Source organism: Varanus komodoensis, unplaced genomic scaffold, assembly GCF_004798865.1.
Source record: "Varanus komodoensis strain SLA01 unplaced genomic scaffold, ASM479886v1 scaffold3, whole genome shotgun sequence".
Lineage (NCBI taxonomy): Eukaryota > Metazoa > Chordata > Lepidosauria > Squamata > Varanidae > Varanus > Varanus komodoensis.
In genome coordinates, this window is record NW_025335761.1 from 61,416,751 (window position 1) to 61,434,527 (window position 17,777).

Genomic DNA, 17,777 nt, shown 5'->3' on the forward strand with positions numbered 1-17,777 from the left:
GGAACTGCCACAGCACCTGCCCGCCTCAGCCCCTTCGCCGCCTCCTCAGACTCAGGCCCAGGCCCAGGCCCATCTGTGTGAGCAGACTGGACTGCGCGAGACTTAGGCCCCCTCTCCACAATTCTGTTCCTTGCAGACTCTCAGTGTTTCAAAAGATGGCTGCCAGAGCAACCGATACACTTCTTCGGTGCACACTAAGCACACTTGCACTCACGGAGGAAAGTACACGGCATGCCCTAACATCAAGGCCGCGTGCCGGAAAGGCTCTTTTTTAACAACAGACCTAACTGTTGGCAAACATTTTCCCCCACCGGGCTATCAGAATTCATACCTGTAATTCACTGGATGGCAGAAGTACAGTTTGCTAACCAAATGAGAAGTTGCTTGGACATTTCTATTTAGACGCAACCAGCTCTAAAGGGTTCAAGGAGAGGCACAGAGGGCTGAACCGAGATGGCTGGCGTGGCCCAGTATCACTTTCACGGCTGCCTCTTCCCTAATGCTTTTTGACACTCCCTGCAAATGCATTTTGAACGTTATTCATCTTGTCTCTCTGTTTGCTCTGCCCCCTGCTCAGTGATCCTCTCCCTGTCATCTCCTGCAACTGTGCTGACACACGTGACCCTTTTGGCAGTGCCAGCATTCCACGTGCAGCGGCGTCCCGGAGGCCTGTAGGCGAAATCACGTGGGTCGCCACAGCCGGTGGCGCTGAATAGCAGTGAGAGCGAGCAGGGGCAAGGCCAGTGACTCCTGAGAGCCCAAAGCATCGGCAGCCGGGCTATGGAGGGGCCCTGACCACGCCGGGAGTATTCAACAGTGGGGGCAGCTAATACTACTCTTAGCTCATAGAGGATGCCTAACAAAAAGTGAGCGTCCCGCCAGACAACGCAGAGACATCGCTTTGAGTGCCTGTGCTTCCAGCAAAGCTGTTAAAAGGCTTTGCCTTTGATGTCTTAAATGTTTCTCCCCTTTATAGTAAGAATATATATGCTTCCAGATTAAAGTCGACTCTTGCACATCTTCCAGCTCATCGTCGAAGCTAACCAAAGCCAAACATGTGCTAGACTTAGAATGCTTTTGAAGACTTTGTGGTTGAACACAGAGCTACAATTGCCAAGGATGCAGGATAAAAGTAATTCCTGAGAAAATGGGAGAAGGGGCAAGGGGGAAAAACTTGGTTGCATCTTAAAAAATGGTGCTTCTGTTCTCTTTAATTGCTGGTTCATAAGCTTTCTTCACATAAGCTGGAAATAAAAGGCTAGGTGGTTTCTCTTTACTTTTTAACAAAGAGAAAATGTTTTCCCTAAGGAGGCGATTCCTTGCTTCTGACATGATTACAGCCTATGTAACAGAGTGGGGAATATTGCAATCATTTTTCTAGACTGGGGAAAAAAGCAAGCAAACTGCAAAAAATCAACACCAAAGCCACGACAGATGCAAGGGCCACCTGCAAAGACGGCTGCTCAAGCTGGTGTCTTTTCAGTAATGAAATTTATTTATTATTTATTTAGATGCCAGGAAGCACTTCCTGACAGTTAGGAACCTGAGGGTATGGAATGGGCTTCCACGGGAGGTGACTGAGGCCCCACCGGTGCGGGTGTTCAAGGATAGGCTGGACATGCACATGGTGGGCATGTTGTGAGCGGAGCCAGCTGGAGCCGGGGGGCAAACTAGATGGCCCAGGAGGCCTCTTCTGACTCACTCTGTTTCTATATTTGTTTTTACGTTATTATATTTGTATTCCACCTTTCTCCCCTTGTGGAACTCAAGGTGGGTGTATACATTTCCCAGGTGGTCTCCCCTCCAAGCTCAGGCCAGCCCCAGGCCTGCTGAGCTTCTACATGGTACATGCCTTCTGTGCCTCCAGACCATACTCTGGGCAGAGGTTTTCAGCTGAAATTCAAGGATTATCCAAACTGTTTCATTAACAGGTGGTCTAGACAATCACCAATATGAGTTACTAGCCAATATAAGTTTCATAAATGTTAACACAAAGGGGGCTTTTTCTAGAAGTGATGCACAAGAAAATAAACATGGACATTCAGTTTTAAAAAGCACAAACTACCAAAATTATACTGTGGCGCCTCATACTTTGAACTTAATTCATTTCAGGAAGCTGTTTGTACTCTGAATTGTTCAAGGTCTGAATCAATTTCCCCCATTAGAAATAATGGAAAGTGAATTAATCTGTTCCCAGTCCTAAACAATATTCAATACACTGAAAACAAATGAAAAGGCATGTACTGAAAAGGCGCTGAGAACGATCGAAAACCTGGGCGCACAACGGATGATGTTTCCACAGTGACCACATTTTTCACTGCATGTGCAGTTCAAACGTAGAAGCATGTTTGAACTTGGATACAATTTTATGTGGATTTTAGTGTTCAAACTCTGGAACATCTGAACTTAGGGTCATTCCAAGTTTGAGGCACCAATGCACTTGTCTAGAGAACCAGTGTTTTCCTGGCTGGGCACCCGACTCCGGCTTGCTTCCTCTGCCCCAGGGCTGATCTGCACTGAGTGTTTACACAGTGCCTGGCAGGCAGCGAGCCCGACTGCTGCACGTCGTACTGCAGATACGCTAAGAGGGCTGGCTGGTGCACATGCCGCCTGCCGCCTGTCCTGCAGGTGAATTCTACTTCTGCGTGCATCGGTGGGCTTGGTGCACCTAGCAGGAGAACAATCCAGTGCAAAGAAGGGACCCACTAGCATTCGCAGACTTGATCTCTGCGTGGCTTGCTTCCACAATGCACCCAACAGACTCCTGGGCACCCTGTGGGTACAGCCCCCCTCTGACACCCTTCTTCCCCAAGTAAATATTATTCTGTCGTGCCCAAAATATCAGTTTAATAAAGTAAATAAATGCCAGGTTATCAGCAGGTTTTAAAGCACTTCAAGTGGACTGGTAGCAGCGGAAAACAGCCAGCTTGTGGAAGTCCTGAGTTACATTGGCAAACAGTTCGTTAGGGCCTCCAATATAAGCGTTTGCTAATGAAGTAAGAAAATAAGAAGCCACAGGTGACTTCCTGGCGCTCCTTCCACTTATGCAGCTTGCTGCACTCATCTGTTGCTGCCGCGAGAGCTTCAGTTGCGCGTTTTTCTAAGGGAGCTTCAGGTGAAATGCAGGCCAACTAGCAAAATCAATGTGACTGCAATAGTGAGGGCTGAATTTTTACAAATGCAACTTGGCGAGTTTGTTTCTTTAGAAATCATTTGGCATGGATAAATTGTACCTTCCTGGTATCCACCTTTTAATCAAGAACGGTGATCCTTTCTCCACTGAAGGAGAGAGGCTATGGGCAAACCTACCTGACTGACATCAATAACATCGACTAAGTCAGCACCAGGAAGCTTCAGTTCTTCATCTGGGAGGTGGCGGCTTTCTGAAGAGGTCTGTAAAAGGATAACTTAAGTAGCCTTGAGACATTGCTCCAGTAAACATGCAAAAAGCCTAATGCAGTGCTCGTGCTACACAGAAAGTGAGTGGGATGTGGAAACTTCAGCAATCCACTGTTTCAGTTTCCTTACATGTGGCAGCAAAAACCTGGCAACCCGATGCTGTTTGGCATCTCAGAGATTAAGACGGTTGTGGTTACGGCACAAGTTTTTGTGGACTGCTACGACGGACACATGGAAGGCTCTCTTCCCCTGGCAGAGATGTGCCCCAGGGGCAGTGACGTAAGCAGACCAAACGGCAAGAATACAGTCTGTGCAATTTCAAGATGCGACCCTATATGCACATTTACTTGGCACTAACAGTGTAATCCCATGTATATTTACTTACGGAAAAGTCCCCCAGAGTTCAGTATGATGTGTTCTCCATTAAGCGGCACTAAACACAGTGTAAAAAGATATGGGATTTGGGCAGCGGTGCCAGATTTTGAGTCAAGAGGCAAAGGATTTCATGGGTCCGAGGCTCAAAAATAAGGCATATGGTATTCGGTGGGCCTTAAAAACTATAAAGAATTGTTTCTCCTTGTAAGCAATTAGTCATATGCAAAGCATCCCTTTCTGTGACATTCTTTCCCCCAACAAACACCTTCCTTCTCTCTGGTCAAGGAAGCCCACCAGGACACGACTTGGTACTAATTCAGCACGTATGTGTCAGCAACCAACAGAAGTGAATTGAGATACCTGCCTTTGCAGGAAGAGATGGTGCAGGAATCTGGCTTACACTTGTGCTGCAGCTTGAAATGCTGTCAATGTCAACGTTGGGCAACACCTGGAAAGAAAAGAGCTCACTGTCTTAAACTCATTTCTCCAATTCGGAAGGGTCAAGAGTAGTGGTATAGTGGAGATGCTCATCAGATTAGTCTGCACAGCCCCCAGGAGATGCAAAGATTCACATTAAACAAGTTTGGCCATTTTGCCTCTTCCAGGGACAGGTACTCAGCCAAGCAAATGGGTCTTAATTGCCTATTCCATACCAACCCACAGCAAATCATAGCATTGCAGTAATACGCTGAGCTGCTGGGGAAATCCGTTTTCGCTCAGCCTCTGGGAGGACTGCACCTGAACACAAGGGAAACAGTGGCATTGGAGGGAGTGGAGATGATGATGTTAACCTTGCTAATCAAACCATCCTGGCACTTGGATCCTGCCAGACCTGGCTCCACTACGCCTCTGGTCGAAAAGGAAGAAGCTGCTCTGCAGAAGCTCAAAGCTGTTTGCATATGCCTCCTATTCGCCATTTATCTTCATAACAACCCTGTGAGGTAGGTCAGACTGAGAGTAAGTGGCTGGCCCAGGGTGATAAGCAGGATGGTCACGGATGAGCAGGGACTAGAACCCAGATCTCTTGAATCCCGGTCCAACATTCCAACCACCCTACAGGCTTTAATAAATATTAAATTACTGATCAATATTACAACAGTAACTAAATATTATGAGCCGGACAGTAGCCTCTATAAAGAATATTGCAGCTGGAAATACTCCCTGGAAGACCATCTCCTGAGCAGGCCTGCATTTCATGGAAAAAGAGAATCTGAAAGCAGAAATCCTCCAACTACCTTTTCATCGAACCAGCAACTACTTCTATTCCCACTCAAGAGGAGGAGCTAGAACCATTCAGAGAACGGTCTGCCAACTGCTGGAAAGAGAAGAGGTCTAGCCGGTGTGAATGAGACACTGACTTTAACAAACCGCTAGCAAGTGCTAACAGTAAAACCATTCCAGTGTGTCAGAAACTGGATGACAGTTCAGCAGGATGACGACAGGCACTCATAGGAAAACACCCCGAGGGTCAGGAAATACGTTACATGTGTCTGCTTTCTCTCTTTGGAGAAAGTTTTTGTAAGATTCCACATATGAAATTTTGGTTTGGAAACAACACCACCACCACCACCAAAATCCCAACTGCTAACAATGAAAACAGTAATGTCTTCAGTGTAAGTCAGATTTAAAAGAAAATCTACTTCGGGAGGAGGAAATGGTCGCCAAAATCATACTTCTGAGCAGTTCAGGTCCTGAAGAAATTTCCAAATATGTGTGGGCAAGCACTTGGAAGACACTTGGAATAGAGGGAATGTGAGGGAGAGAAATAACTGAGAAAGGTCAGGCAAGCACCAAATCATTCTGATTTTCTGAATAGACTCCTAGTAGATGAGGTTATTAAAAATAACAAACTATTCATATTTATGTACTTTATTCATAAAGTATATAAACTTTCTGTAAGGAAACTTTATTCCATACAAAAACAAGGCTTACCTGCCAGCTCCTTTATATTCTCGCAAGCCACACCCAAAAATCAGCTGAGGGGCTGACCTCCTGGTGACGGTTTTTCCCCACCACACGCTAGATATTCATTTGGGTGCCTCCATTACAAGCACCTGTGGTCAGTAGGCCAGCAACAACATCCACGTGGCAGGAGCACAACAGCCTGAGCATCATTTTAGTCAGGTATGTTAGAGCCACACGACAGATGGGGTAAAAGTTGTCTTCATTCCTTTAACCTGCTGATTCTCCCAAGATTTTTGCTATCATGTTTTTACTGTACAGATTAGGAGGACTAGAACCTTAGTTTTGTTTGCATATTAAATCAGGATACCACAAGATCCCACCAGCTGAGCAAAAGGGGGAGAGGAGTTTCCTTTTGTCACTTACTTGTTTATTTATACATGTATTTATGGGTCGCCTATAACTGCCGAGGAACCACTGTCAGCAAATCTATGGCACATATTTCCACCAGGAAATACTGATATCAAGTTGCTCAGAAGCTCTGAGTAAACTCAAATGAAAGATGAAATAGCAGTCAGGTTCAATTTGTTAATCTAACTCCTGCCGTTCTTTTTTCTTACCTGCACAGTCAGCTTTGGAGGGTCCCTTTTCTCCGATTTCATCTCTATGACTGCAGCATTTGGCTTCTTCACCCTGGATTGGGGCTTTGGGAGAGGAGGAACAGAAGCTGCCACGGTAACAGGATGGAATTCACCTATATTTGCTCCTGCAGGCTGAGGAGAGACACTGTCGATCTGTTTTTGACCTGATGCAAGTTGAAAACAAAACACGATAAATCCTGGTGCAGGACACCAATTTCAAGTGGAAAGAATGCTGAATAAATGCAGTGCTTTGGGGGGAAGGGTGGGTGCAGTCAAGGCTACCTACGCCAGACCAGGAGCAAAGGCAAATTATGGCAAGGGATGCCAAGAGTTTGCCACACTGAGACGACCCATGCACGGTTGTAGCCTTGAAAAAAATGTGACTTTCTGTACTAGAGAGTAAGATAAGGGGGGTGCAGAGGGGAAAGAGGACAAAAAAGATCCTGAAGCTTCTCCTTCACCCCGGCACATACAACGACTACATGCTGGGACCAAGAGTGAACAAGCCAGAGATTAACTTAATATCCGGATTTTCCATCTAACAAGACGCAGTTCTAAGCCAGGCACGTCCAGGACTATGTCTGAATGGTTATCCCACTGCTGAGACCATGTCAAGTTCAACCCGTTTCCAATTTGCTTCTGCAGTTTCCCTCAAGTCCCTTTTTGGTTTATTGCACTGACATCTAGAGATGGAAAAATGGAACTATGGAGACAATCGTCAGAGCTAAAAGAAAATGTTCCACAAACACACACGCTGTGTTGACAAGAGACAAGGATCCTGCAGAGACCCTGAATGGATTCTTCACAGCTGCAGAATATGAAGAAGAGCTGCCAGGCTCGAATCATTCTGGGGAATGCGGGACATCCAAAGAACAGAAGTGAAGAGAGGAATTAACTGCATATATGGCTTGGTGGAATGTGAGCTTGAGGAGAATGGCAGGAAAGGCCCTTAAGGTTGCAATGCTCAGCTGAAAAAAAATAACCTTTCCACTGTCTGGTGGCTGTGAAAGAGGCAAATTCCATACTGGGGATTATTAGAGGGAAGAGGAGCTGAAAATAAAAACACCGGCACTATAATCTATAGTGCAACCACACTTGGGATACCCTATCAAGTCCTGGGTGTCAGACCTCAAAACGGACATTGCAAGAGCTGGGAAAAGTGCAGAAAGGGGGAAATTATTGGGGTGAAGGAGCAACCTTATTACAAAGAAAGACTGAAGGATTTGGGTTTAAAACAACCATTTTTAAAAAACTAATAGATCACAAGATAGCAAAAAGAACAGCAGCCTCTGGTTCTTTAGTGTAAAAAAAGCTCAGAAGACACGTGGCTGAGGTTTCTAAAATTATGCATGGTAAAAGATGGCTTTCCTTCTTTCATAATACTAGAACCCAAATGGGCTATCCAGTGAAGCTGTTAATTTATTATGTATTTATAGGATTTTAAATGTTTAGCCGAGATGTTAACGGGCTTTTTAATCTTTATTTTATTTAGAGTTATTTATATGTTTTTAATTATGTTGTGAGCTGTCCTGAGGCTTTGATGCGATGGGGGCAGCATAGAAATGTTTTAAATAAATAAATAAACAGTAGGGCGTCCAAGAGCAGCTAAATCACATGCCTACGTAACAAACAGAATTTGTCAGCACAAATTCAGGGATGCCAGAGAGTGAGACTGGACCCATCCTGAGAGAGCCTCACTTCACAGACAGCATAGTCAAACGACAGAGCAGAAATGCATTCTGGGGCTCAGCGTGTAATTCTGGCCTGTGGCGTTTTGCACCAGGAGCCCCAGTTTCTCCCTCACATATAGATCTCCAGGTGAGAAAAGCAGCCAGGCCTCAGCACTCAAACTACAAAACCAAGCAAGGCAACAAAACAATGCAAAACAAAAGGACGATTCTCCACACAAAGGTGCACTCTGAGTGAGCGCAGCCCATGCGCCCCAAGGCCTCTCCGGCTTGTGCCCACACCTAAGGGAATGGCCATGGGGATGAGGTGGCCTTCCAGAGGTCCAGAGTCCGTGTGCCTCTCCTTCGTAGGGCTGAAGAGGTAGTGCAGCTCTTGATGAGACGCAGATCCTAGGCAGGGTCTTGTCGGGTGAGTGGCTCTGCCGGGCGGACAGGGGTTGGTTTGTGTCTTTGCCGATTTTACTTTTGTGCCTGGGAAGAAATGTAGAAACAGAGCGAGTCAGAAGGGTCCTCCTGGGCCATCTAGTCTGAACCCCGGCTCCAGCCAGCTCTGCTCATGACATGACTGCCATGTGCATGTCCAGCCTATCCTTGAACACCCGCACCGGTGGGGCCTCAACCACCTCCCATTGAAGCCCATTCCATAACCTCAGGGTCCTAACTGTCAGGAAGTGCTTCCTGGCATCCAAATCGAACCTTGGTTCCCTGAAGGTCAGATAAATCACGAAACTCATCACTGCTGTGAGCAGAGAAAACCATGCCATTTTAGAGCAAACAAGCAGAATTTCTTCCGCAGTTACACTGTGCTCCTAGGGGTTTGAACAAGGATGGAACAGCAGCTTCCGATAAAAGTGCACCCTGACCATGGAACACCCATTGACTGAGAAATGTTCATTCCCAGAGGCGGGGAAACCCCACGGCCCTCATGAGGTCCCTTTGCACAGCAAAGGTTGCAGGGAGAAGTGCCCACGAGGGACCACTTCCCACCACAGTAGGGCTGCCGAGAGTCTCCATCCTATGCAGGAAAGCCATTCTCTGCAAGGCCAGGGGATTAAACACCTCTGTAGCAGCTTTCCCTGACCTGGTGGTCCTCCAGGTGTGCTGGACTGCAGTTCCTGTGATTCCAATGCCCATGCTGGCTGGGAATGATGGGCATCACAGATCAGCACATCTGGAGTGGATCTGGTCAGGGGAGGCTGATGGGCAAATTCTCTCAACTCTTGCTATTGCCTTCTGCATCCTTTATACATGGGCAGCAGTGGTCACAACAGAATGAGCTTCACCAAGAGATCATTTACTGCAGGCCATAAAGATACAGCCAAAAAGGCATCTCACAAGGTCAGGGCAAAAGAGGGTGTTTAATAGGCCATTTTGAAGTATTGGCTTTTGAAGAGGAAAAGGTATTACCTACCTCTAACGCTCTCTATCAGTTTAGGTCTTGGAGGTTTTGATTTGGGAGGTGGGGAGTTGAACCTGAGATATGGAGACTTCTTAAGTGTACTCCTGCGACCCTGATAAACAGGCCGACCATAAACCTGAGAAAGGGTGTCTTCATTCTGTAACCCCATCCTTGGTCTCAAGGGCCCCTGCAAAAACAGAGAATTATTTTGAAATGTGTATTTTTAAACGGTAGGAAACCAAGGAAGAGTTAACGTGTGTTGGCACACCGGGATGGGCAGCTGCTGGCCCCCCAGATGATTTGGATTAGAACTCCCACACTATTAGCAGTGCTGGCTGCGCTTGGGTGGAAGTGTGGGTCAAAGCATCTCGGGGGCAACAAGCTGCCCATTTTCAACAGAGTGTTGGATTTGGACCAGGAAGTTCAGCCACAAAAGCTGACAGGGTGGCCCTGGCTAAGCTGCTCTTTCCACCTAGCTGCTTCACAAGGCTGTTGCAAGAATAAAGTAGAATAACAACTTTTCTTTTCTTTTATAACTTTTATAACTTTTCTTTTCTTTTATAACTTTTCTTTTATAACTTCTTTTATATCGTTTATATTTTTTATTTATTTTATATTATTAATTTTAATTTTATATTGTTATTTTTATATTGTATTGTATTGTGTTGTAAGCCGCCCCGAGGCTTCGGCAAGGGGCGGCATAGAGATGTTCTAATAACAACAACAACAACAACAACAACTTATTAGAGGACAGGATGGAAATGCATCTGATTACAAGTGCTCCTGTAATTTCTGTGGCACCAACTGACATGGTTTTTTTAGAAAGAAAGATCAGCAAGAGATGAAAATCATGCTCCATTTATTGATTTTTTTGGAATATATATCCCATCCTTCAATAAAATTCCCAGGATAACCTTCAATAAAACACACTTGTCACATGCAAGTTAGAATTACACAAATATACTGCAATAAATGCACAAATTAATAACTTAAAATTATTCAGGAGGCCTCCAGAGGCTAACATGAGCTAAGTATAGGATCCAAGCTGCAGTAGAAAAGAGTTACATTAACTTAAAAGTGTCTTGTGAACATGTCGGGGAAGGCCTCTGCGGGTTCCTTCTCCTCTTCTGCCAGACTGTACCCTGAACCACCTGAAAGAGATCTGTGGACAAAATGGTGGTGGGGGTGGTGAACTAGCATGCAGTCCAGCTCACAGTTGTGTTCCAGCCATCTCCACTCCTGCTGAATGCTCTTTTTCCCCCTGCATAAGCAACAGCAGACCAGGCGCCAGTAACCGAGAAGGGGCTCTCAGGAGCTACTGGGCCAGTTTGCAAGTAATGAGAACTCAAAATTTGAAAAGAAAAAAAAAAGGCTCCTGTTGCAAGCAGGAGCAGAACAACCTACTAACCTTCTTTCTGAGACTTGCTTAGCATCACATGAACTATGACTTCTGCCTCGTTGTTCCCCCAGTAAGTCAGAAAAGAACCCATTGTGGGTTGTTATGTAGGAACCAGGCAGTTCTTTCAGCTATTCGAGTCACCTCCATGTTCCAGAGGGACCGGTTTATCTATAGGAACGGCAGCCGTGGCAACCAGCTGCTTCTGTAATTCCATCAGATCCCACAAGCCTTTGGGGACAGACCATCCTACTAAGTCCTCCATCCTGGCGGACAAGACAGGCAGCTAAAAACCTTTTCAGAAAGGGATCAAAACCCTAGTAAAATGTATAATCTAAAATGCCAGCACTGGGAGGAAATAAAGAGGAGGGGAGGGCAAGGCAAAGGGAAAAGTAACAAAGGAGATAACAAGAGGACTTTCTTCAAGAGATGGCAATGATGGGGCCTTTTTGGTGGTGGCCTCCCAGAGAGGTCAGCTCAGTCCCAACATTGTCATCTTCTGGGCACCAGGTTAATTCCTTCCTCTATTCCCAGGCGTTTGACATCATAATAGGGTGCTTAGTAGGGCCCAATTTGGGAATTTCTGTGTGCATTTTGATCCAACTTACAGCCAATCATATGCATTCAGGATTTGATTTCTGGTTTGGCTTAGTTGTACTGCTGACGTCCCCTTTATCTCCTTCACGCCTTTACGATCGGACAGACTCGCATGTACATATACAAAGCACAGTGCACATTCTGACATACTAAAAATAACTAATGTTTCCAACAGTTAATAGAAACCAGTTCATTGCAACACTGAGCAAGCATCTTACTGGCACTGTATCCATTCATTACTACCTTTATGAGAACAAAGCCTTTTTAGGAATAGAACATATCCCATGGAAAAGTAGCTTCAGTTTTCAGTCCGCTTCACCGGGACAAACAAAATAGAAGGGCATAGAAAGCAGTGACACCGGGACACCATTTAAAGTTTTCCACGATTCTATAACCATGTTAGTACAAACAAAAAGACTTAGTGGGCAGAGAAGTTAGCCTCCTCAGAATCTTTCTCTCAAGCTTCCTGACAGGCTTGGAAGTATGCAGATAACATCTTTCTAAATTCCAGAAGCTATATAAAAACTAGATAAGCAGCATTTCCAGTGCTTAGGATGCACAGTGTTAATACCTGGCATAACACTTTGACGGGTGGAGAGCAGAAGCAAAATGAAACGGTGCAGCATGTATCTACAAATGCCGTCAATCTGTATAACTGGTAAAGGCAACAGGATTGGACCTCGATCATCATCTGAATTAGAACAACTGGCATTTTTCTCAATTGGCTACTGCTGTCCTTATGAAGTTCTGCTGGAAGCGTCTGGAAGCAGAGCTTCTGCCAAGACGGGGCTGTGTGGTCTGGAACTCTTCTTGCCCAAGTTCTCTGAGATCCAGTCCTACTGCTGGAGGCTGATGCTGCTCGGCTGAGCGTGCAAGAGCCAAACCCCCAGCAGTTGTACAGGGTCTGGTCTATCTAAAAGTCTGATAATTAGAGGACCTGAAACTATACACCTTTTGTGTTTACCCAAAGAGGATTATAAACACACAAAGATCTAGGGCTAAGCACAGCCTCAAGCCACAAGGCTCCTAGGCTGAACCCCCAGCGTCTCCAGGCTGTGCAGTCTCACCTTATCTGCTAGCTTTTGAGAGGGCCTTGCCACAGGAAAAGGCTTCTTAGCAGGGATTCCCGGAGCAGATCGAGATTTTGCATTCATTTCCCTGCTGCCCTTCACAGTCCTGATGGCCTGCTGTGTCTTGAGGCAGTCGTTCTTTGCCATTTCATCCTGAAAACAGAATGAAAAAGCAGCAGTAAGTTTACACTCTGCAATGCTCCCGTGAACAGATCTGACACATCAGTTATGGTTCCAACAGATGGTACTAGGATACAGGAGGGCAGGTAAGGCGTCCGATGACACAAGACCATGAAGGTCATATTGAGCCATTCAACCAACCATTGTCTGTTTTTCAAATAAGCCCTCAAAGGTGCATTTCCACTAGGCCACCAGTGCTCAGTCAATTCACACAGTGCAAGGATAAGCGACCTCTAGCACTACACCAGTAGTGGACGTTTTTGTGGGAAACCTGTCACACTAACGTACACCAGTGTGCTGGAGGCTGCTGATGCCTGGGCCCTGTCAACGCCTTACGTATGGTGGCCCTGTTGGCCAGTCTTTTCCATAAAGTAAATGTGACGAAAGGCACGATCCTACATATGCCGAAGCAGCAAAAAGCACTGCAATTCCAACGATGCCCAGACAGCTAAAGCATTAATGTATTTGTATTTTAACTTAATGTTGTAAGCCACCCCAAGGCTTCGGCGAATGGGGCGGCATAAAAATGTCTTAATAAATAATATAAATAAATAAATAGCCTTTATCACGTCTACAGGTTCAAATCAGGGCACTGTAACAGGCCTGAACCCCAAGAAGTCAGACCTGGGTCTCCAGCCCTTGAAGCTGCTAGTACAGAAGCGCTTTAGTCAGCATTGCTCTGACAGTCTGCGTTCACAAAACTAGGGAGTTTTCCTTTCCTGATGTCGAGATGGCACAAGGACAATGCACACTGCCCTTAAACACTCTTTATCAGGTGTTACTTCTGTGAGCAAGAGGCAGTAATGAGCTATGCTTTGATGTTCAGAGAGATGAAACATCGGCCATCAGGGAGGCCTCTTCCTTGCTAACTCACTATACTTCATTCTCTCTTAGCACCTGTGTAAACAATGTAACTCCTATAACCATATATTTTGATTACGTAGAATGTTGTATGCATACATTGCAAGGCCACAGGGTTTTAATCTATACAAGCTAGCCACTTTCTTTGTTCTTTGGTTCAGAGTCTTTTCAAGGGGGAGTCTGCTTTTTTTTCTGAACCTAGCTGACTGGAGTCCTACCTTGCAGGAGCCCTTGCTGTGTGGTGTAAGAGGCCTGCTGCTAACAGTTTTGGAAGGCTAGCTAGTATGTTTGGATATTATTATTTTGTAAGCTTCTTTTATATTTTTTATTTATTTTATATTGTTAATTTTAATTTTATATTGTTATTTTTGTATTTTATTGTATTTTATTGTGTTGTAAGCCGCCCCGAGGCTTCGGCAAGGGGCGGCATAGAAATGTTTTAATAAATTAATAAATAAATAAATAAGCTGTCCTAAGCACTTGAAGTGATAGGACGGGGTATAAATATATGGGAGGGAGGGAGGGAGGGAGGGAGAACGAACGAATGAATAAATGACCTTAGTAAAGACTTAAGACATTAGATCTTAGTAAACCTGGAGGTGGCATATCACTCTCTGGAAATTATCTAAAAAACATCCCGCCCCCAGACAGGGCAACAGACATGTCTAACGCAGCCCACTGCTGTATTTTCAGGAACCACCCTATACTCTAGATAACTTTTACAAATGTCCTGATGAGCTTTTGCTCTAGGGCAGTACAGAGCGAAAATGAATGATGGCAGTCCCAAAATAAATATGGTCTTCACCATTATGAGGCCCTGGTATCTCGACCACTGAATTATTCAACACAAGAATGACTCTGCACATGACAGAGATACACAACTGAAATATGGACTCTCCCTTGCCTTGGAAGAGCCACCAAGGAATGGGTGGGAAGCTCATCCAGATTGCTGTTAAATCATCTTCGAGGCCACCTAAAGTCAGTTAAGAAGTCAAATATCCTCTTGCTCCGTTAGCCATAGGTCAAGAGGCCATACCTGGATTTCCTTGCTGATGGCTTTAATCCATTCGTCTACAGTCTTTCTGATCCTTATCTCCTCCAGGACATCTCTAGAAGAAAGGAGGAGAAGGCTAGGTAGCAGAGCATTCCAGCACCTGCTGAAGTGAAACATTGTCCCCAAGGAAGAATTTTGACCTTGTGCAGAAGTGGATTCTCTTTTTGAGTGACAGGAATGTGCACTTTAAACTTTGTTTATCTCCCTGCTCTCTCCAGTGTAACTTCTATAAGTAATTCTGGGATGCACCAACTGTGCTGCCGAGTCTCCCCGATCTCTTGGGAGCTTCGGACACCATCATGCTCGCTATCTTGTGGCACTGCCTCTGTGCACTGCAGCTAGAGCTCTGGGCCGCTGCCACACCGCAGCCCCATGCGCATGCGTCGGCTGGTTTCAGAAAGTAGCACTGGAGCTGTGGGGCCCTGCGAGACTCCATCTTGTCCTCAGTGCTCATTGGTATCCATGGGAAGCTACAGTTTGTGATCTGCAATCCCAGCAGAATTTCAGAAAATCAACAGCTGAAACCCTCCCGCTTCCATTATTATTCCTCCTTCTATATTTTCTGCACCTAAGCCCCTTGTCAGCTAGGTCTAATGGAAGGAATTTTTGAAATGCAGATGTATTTCTTACTTCTAGACTTCCAGACTAGGTCTTACAGTTCAGGAAATACAGAGCATTTTAAGTTAAATTTCTTTTTGCAAAAGTTGGCTTGAAACTCAACATTAAGAAAACTAAGATCATGGCATCCAGTCCTCTCACTTCCTGGCAAATAGATGCAGAAGAAATGGAGGTAGTGACACATTTTATTTTCCTGGGCTCCAAGATCACCTCGGATGGGGACTGCAGCCAAGAAATTAAAAGACGCTTGCTTCTGGGGAGGAAAGCTATGGCAAATCTAGACAGCACACTAAAAAGCAGAGACATCACCCTGCCAACAAAAGTGCGTATAGTCAAGGCTATGGTTTTCCCAGTTGCAATGTATGGCTGTGAAAGCTGGACCATAAGGAAGGCTGAGCGCTGAAGAACTGAGGCCTTTGAATTGCGGTGCTGGTGGAGACTCCTGCGAGTCCCTTGGACCGCAAGGCGATCAAACCGGTCAGTCCAGAGGAGATCAACCCTGGCTGCTCTTTAGAAGGCCAGATCCTGAAGATGAAGCTCAAATACTTTGGCCACCTAATGAGAAGGAAGGACTCCCTGGAGAAGAGCCTAATGCTGGGAACAATTGAGGGCAAAAGAAGAAGGGGATGGCAGAGAATGAAGTGGCTGGATGGAGTCACTGAAGCAGTCGGCATGAGCTTAAGTGGACTCTGGGGGATGGTGGAGGACAGGAAGGCCTGGAGTAATGTTGTCCATGGGGTCATGATGGGTCGGACACGACTTCTCAACAACAACAACAACCTTTTTAATTACCAATCTGAAAGGTCAGTCACGACCACTTTCAAATATGTAATGTTCGATAGGGGAGGAGAGTGGATGAATATCAGTGCAGCCTTGTGGCTAATGGAGTGGGATAAAAAGCTAACAAACTAACAAACACAGATTAAAAAGCAACCGAACTCTACCTGTCTGCTGTCAGCTCATCTATGAAGGAATGCAAGGCATTGCCATCCTTGGCACGAATTATGGCTTCAAGGTTTTCTTCAAGGAGCTTCTTGTTCTTGCGTACTGTTCTCAGGATCTTTTCGGCATCTCTCAGTATGGATTTTGATGCCTTGGTTGACTGGAGAATGGATGACTTAGAAATCTGCTGAAGTTCCGTCAAATTTGGGGCAATGGGATCTTTTTGCTAGATTTCAAGCAAAATCAGCAATGGAAATATCAGCCCCTAATATCCAGCCATTTGAGATATACTGGATAGCACGCCATTAGCCTCTACCTGCTGACAGAAGTGCTTTTCCCAGGGAACTCTCCCTCTTCCTGCAGGCCCCTCACATCCCCTCAGAATCTGTTCCATGGGGTCAAGGACAGATTAGATGGGGGCTGCAGGAGGGAAGGAAGGGAAGCAGCTTTGCGTTGTTTTACTTTGTTATCTACTGTCAAATAAGCACCTCTTGAAATACAGAAGCCTTCCAATGGGACTAGCATTATATGAATATCATTGCCAAAGGCAAACACAGATCACAACATTCATAAAGGAGCCTACCTGTTGTTAAAGCACTGAAGTATAGCTATAGTGTTTCACAATGAAGACTGCAAGCACAGTTCTATAAACATCTACTCAAAAGTCAGTCCCACTGAGTTCAATGGAGCTTGCTTGCACATGTGTGTGACTCCGGCCTTGCCCTGGACGGGGTTGCACTCCCTCTAAAGGACAGAGTCCGCAGCTTAGGAGTGTTCCTCGACCTGGAGCAGTCCTTGGAAGCCCAAGTGACGGCGGTGGCGAGGAGCGCTTTCCTTCAGCTTCGGCTAATCTATCAGCTGCATCCCTACCTGGAGAACGACTGCCTGGCAACAGCAACACACGCACTGGTTACTTCCCGGTTGGACTTCTGTAACATGCTTTATGTGGGGCTGCCCTTGAAGACAGGCCGGATATTTAAGATGGTGCAAAACAGAGCTGCCAGGATGCTGTTGGGGACTGGGTGTTATTCTCATATAACCCCAATCCTCCGTCAGCTCCATTGGCTTCCCATCAAAGTCCAGGCTCAATTCAAGGTGCTGGTTATTACCTATAAAGCCCTTAACGGCTTGGGACCAGGATACCTAAAGGAATGCCTTTTTCCCTATTTGCCCTCCCGCCCCGAGATCGGCAGCAGAGGCCCTCCTCCGGAGGCCCTCCTCCGGGAACCCTCCGTGAAAGATGTTAGGAGACAGAGTACCCAGAGGAGGGCCTTCTCTGCGGTGGCACCCTGACTATGGTATGCGCTCCCCAGAGAGGTCCACCTGGCACTGTCGTTATATGTTTTTTGGCACCAGGTTAAGACCTTTTTATTTAATCAATATTTTAATATGTTTTAATATTGAATTTTATTATTGTATTTTATTAATTTGCAGCCAGAGTGGGTCGTCAATTTATTTATGCTGTTAGCTGTCCAGAAACGTTAGTAATTGGACGGCATACAAATTTTTCAAATGAATAAATAAATATAAGACTGCAGTCTGCAGGGAAATGTTACCAGAAAGCTAAGTAGAAGTAGCTCTGGGTATTTAAGCATACTTCATTCTGATAACACAGCATTTAATGGGATAGCCCACTGCACAGAGCTTCTCGGAAT

General features: G+C 45.6%; 1 protein-coding gene across 3 annotated transcripts in view; it reads right to left on the reverse strand.

Moving 5' to 3' along the window:
- The window catches only part of KIAA0586 (KIAA0586 ortholog), a 92,999-nt gene that overhangs the window by 55,967 nt on the left and 19,255 nt on the right, over positions 1-17,777 (reverse strand). For all 3 annotated transcript variants that reach the window (XM_044436313.1, XM_044436314.1, XM_044436311.1), the window contains exons 14-21: positions 16,125-16,348; positions 14,545-14,617; positions 12,465-12,620; positions 9,417-9,591; positions 8,288-8,476; positions 6,297-6,481; positions 4,139-4,222; positions 3,310-3,393 (exon numbers count right to left, since the gene is read on the reverse strand). In XM_044436313.1, the coding sequence (XP_044292248.1) occupies positions 3,310-3,393; positions 4,139-4,222; positions 6,297-6,481; positions 8,288-8,476; positions 9,417-9,591; positions 12,465-12,620; positions 14,545-14,617; positions 16,125-16,348 (1,170 nt within the window). The remainder of the gene's footprint in view (positions 1-3,309; positions 3,394-4,138; positions 4,223-6,296; positions 6,482-8,287; positions 8,477-9,416; positions 9,592-12,464; positions 12,621-14,544; positions 14,618-16,124; positions 16,349-17,777) is intronic.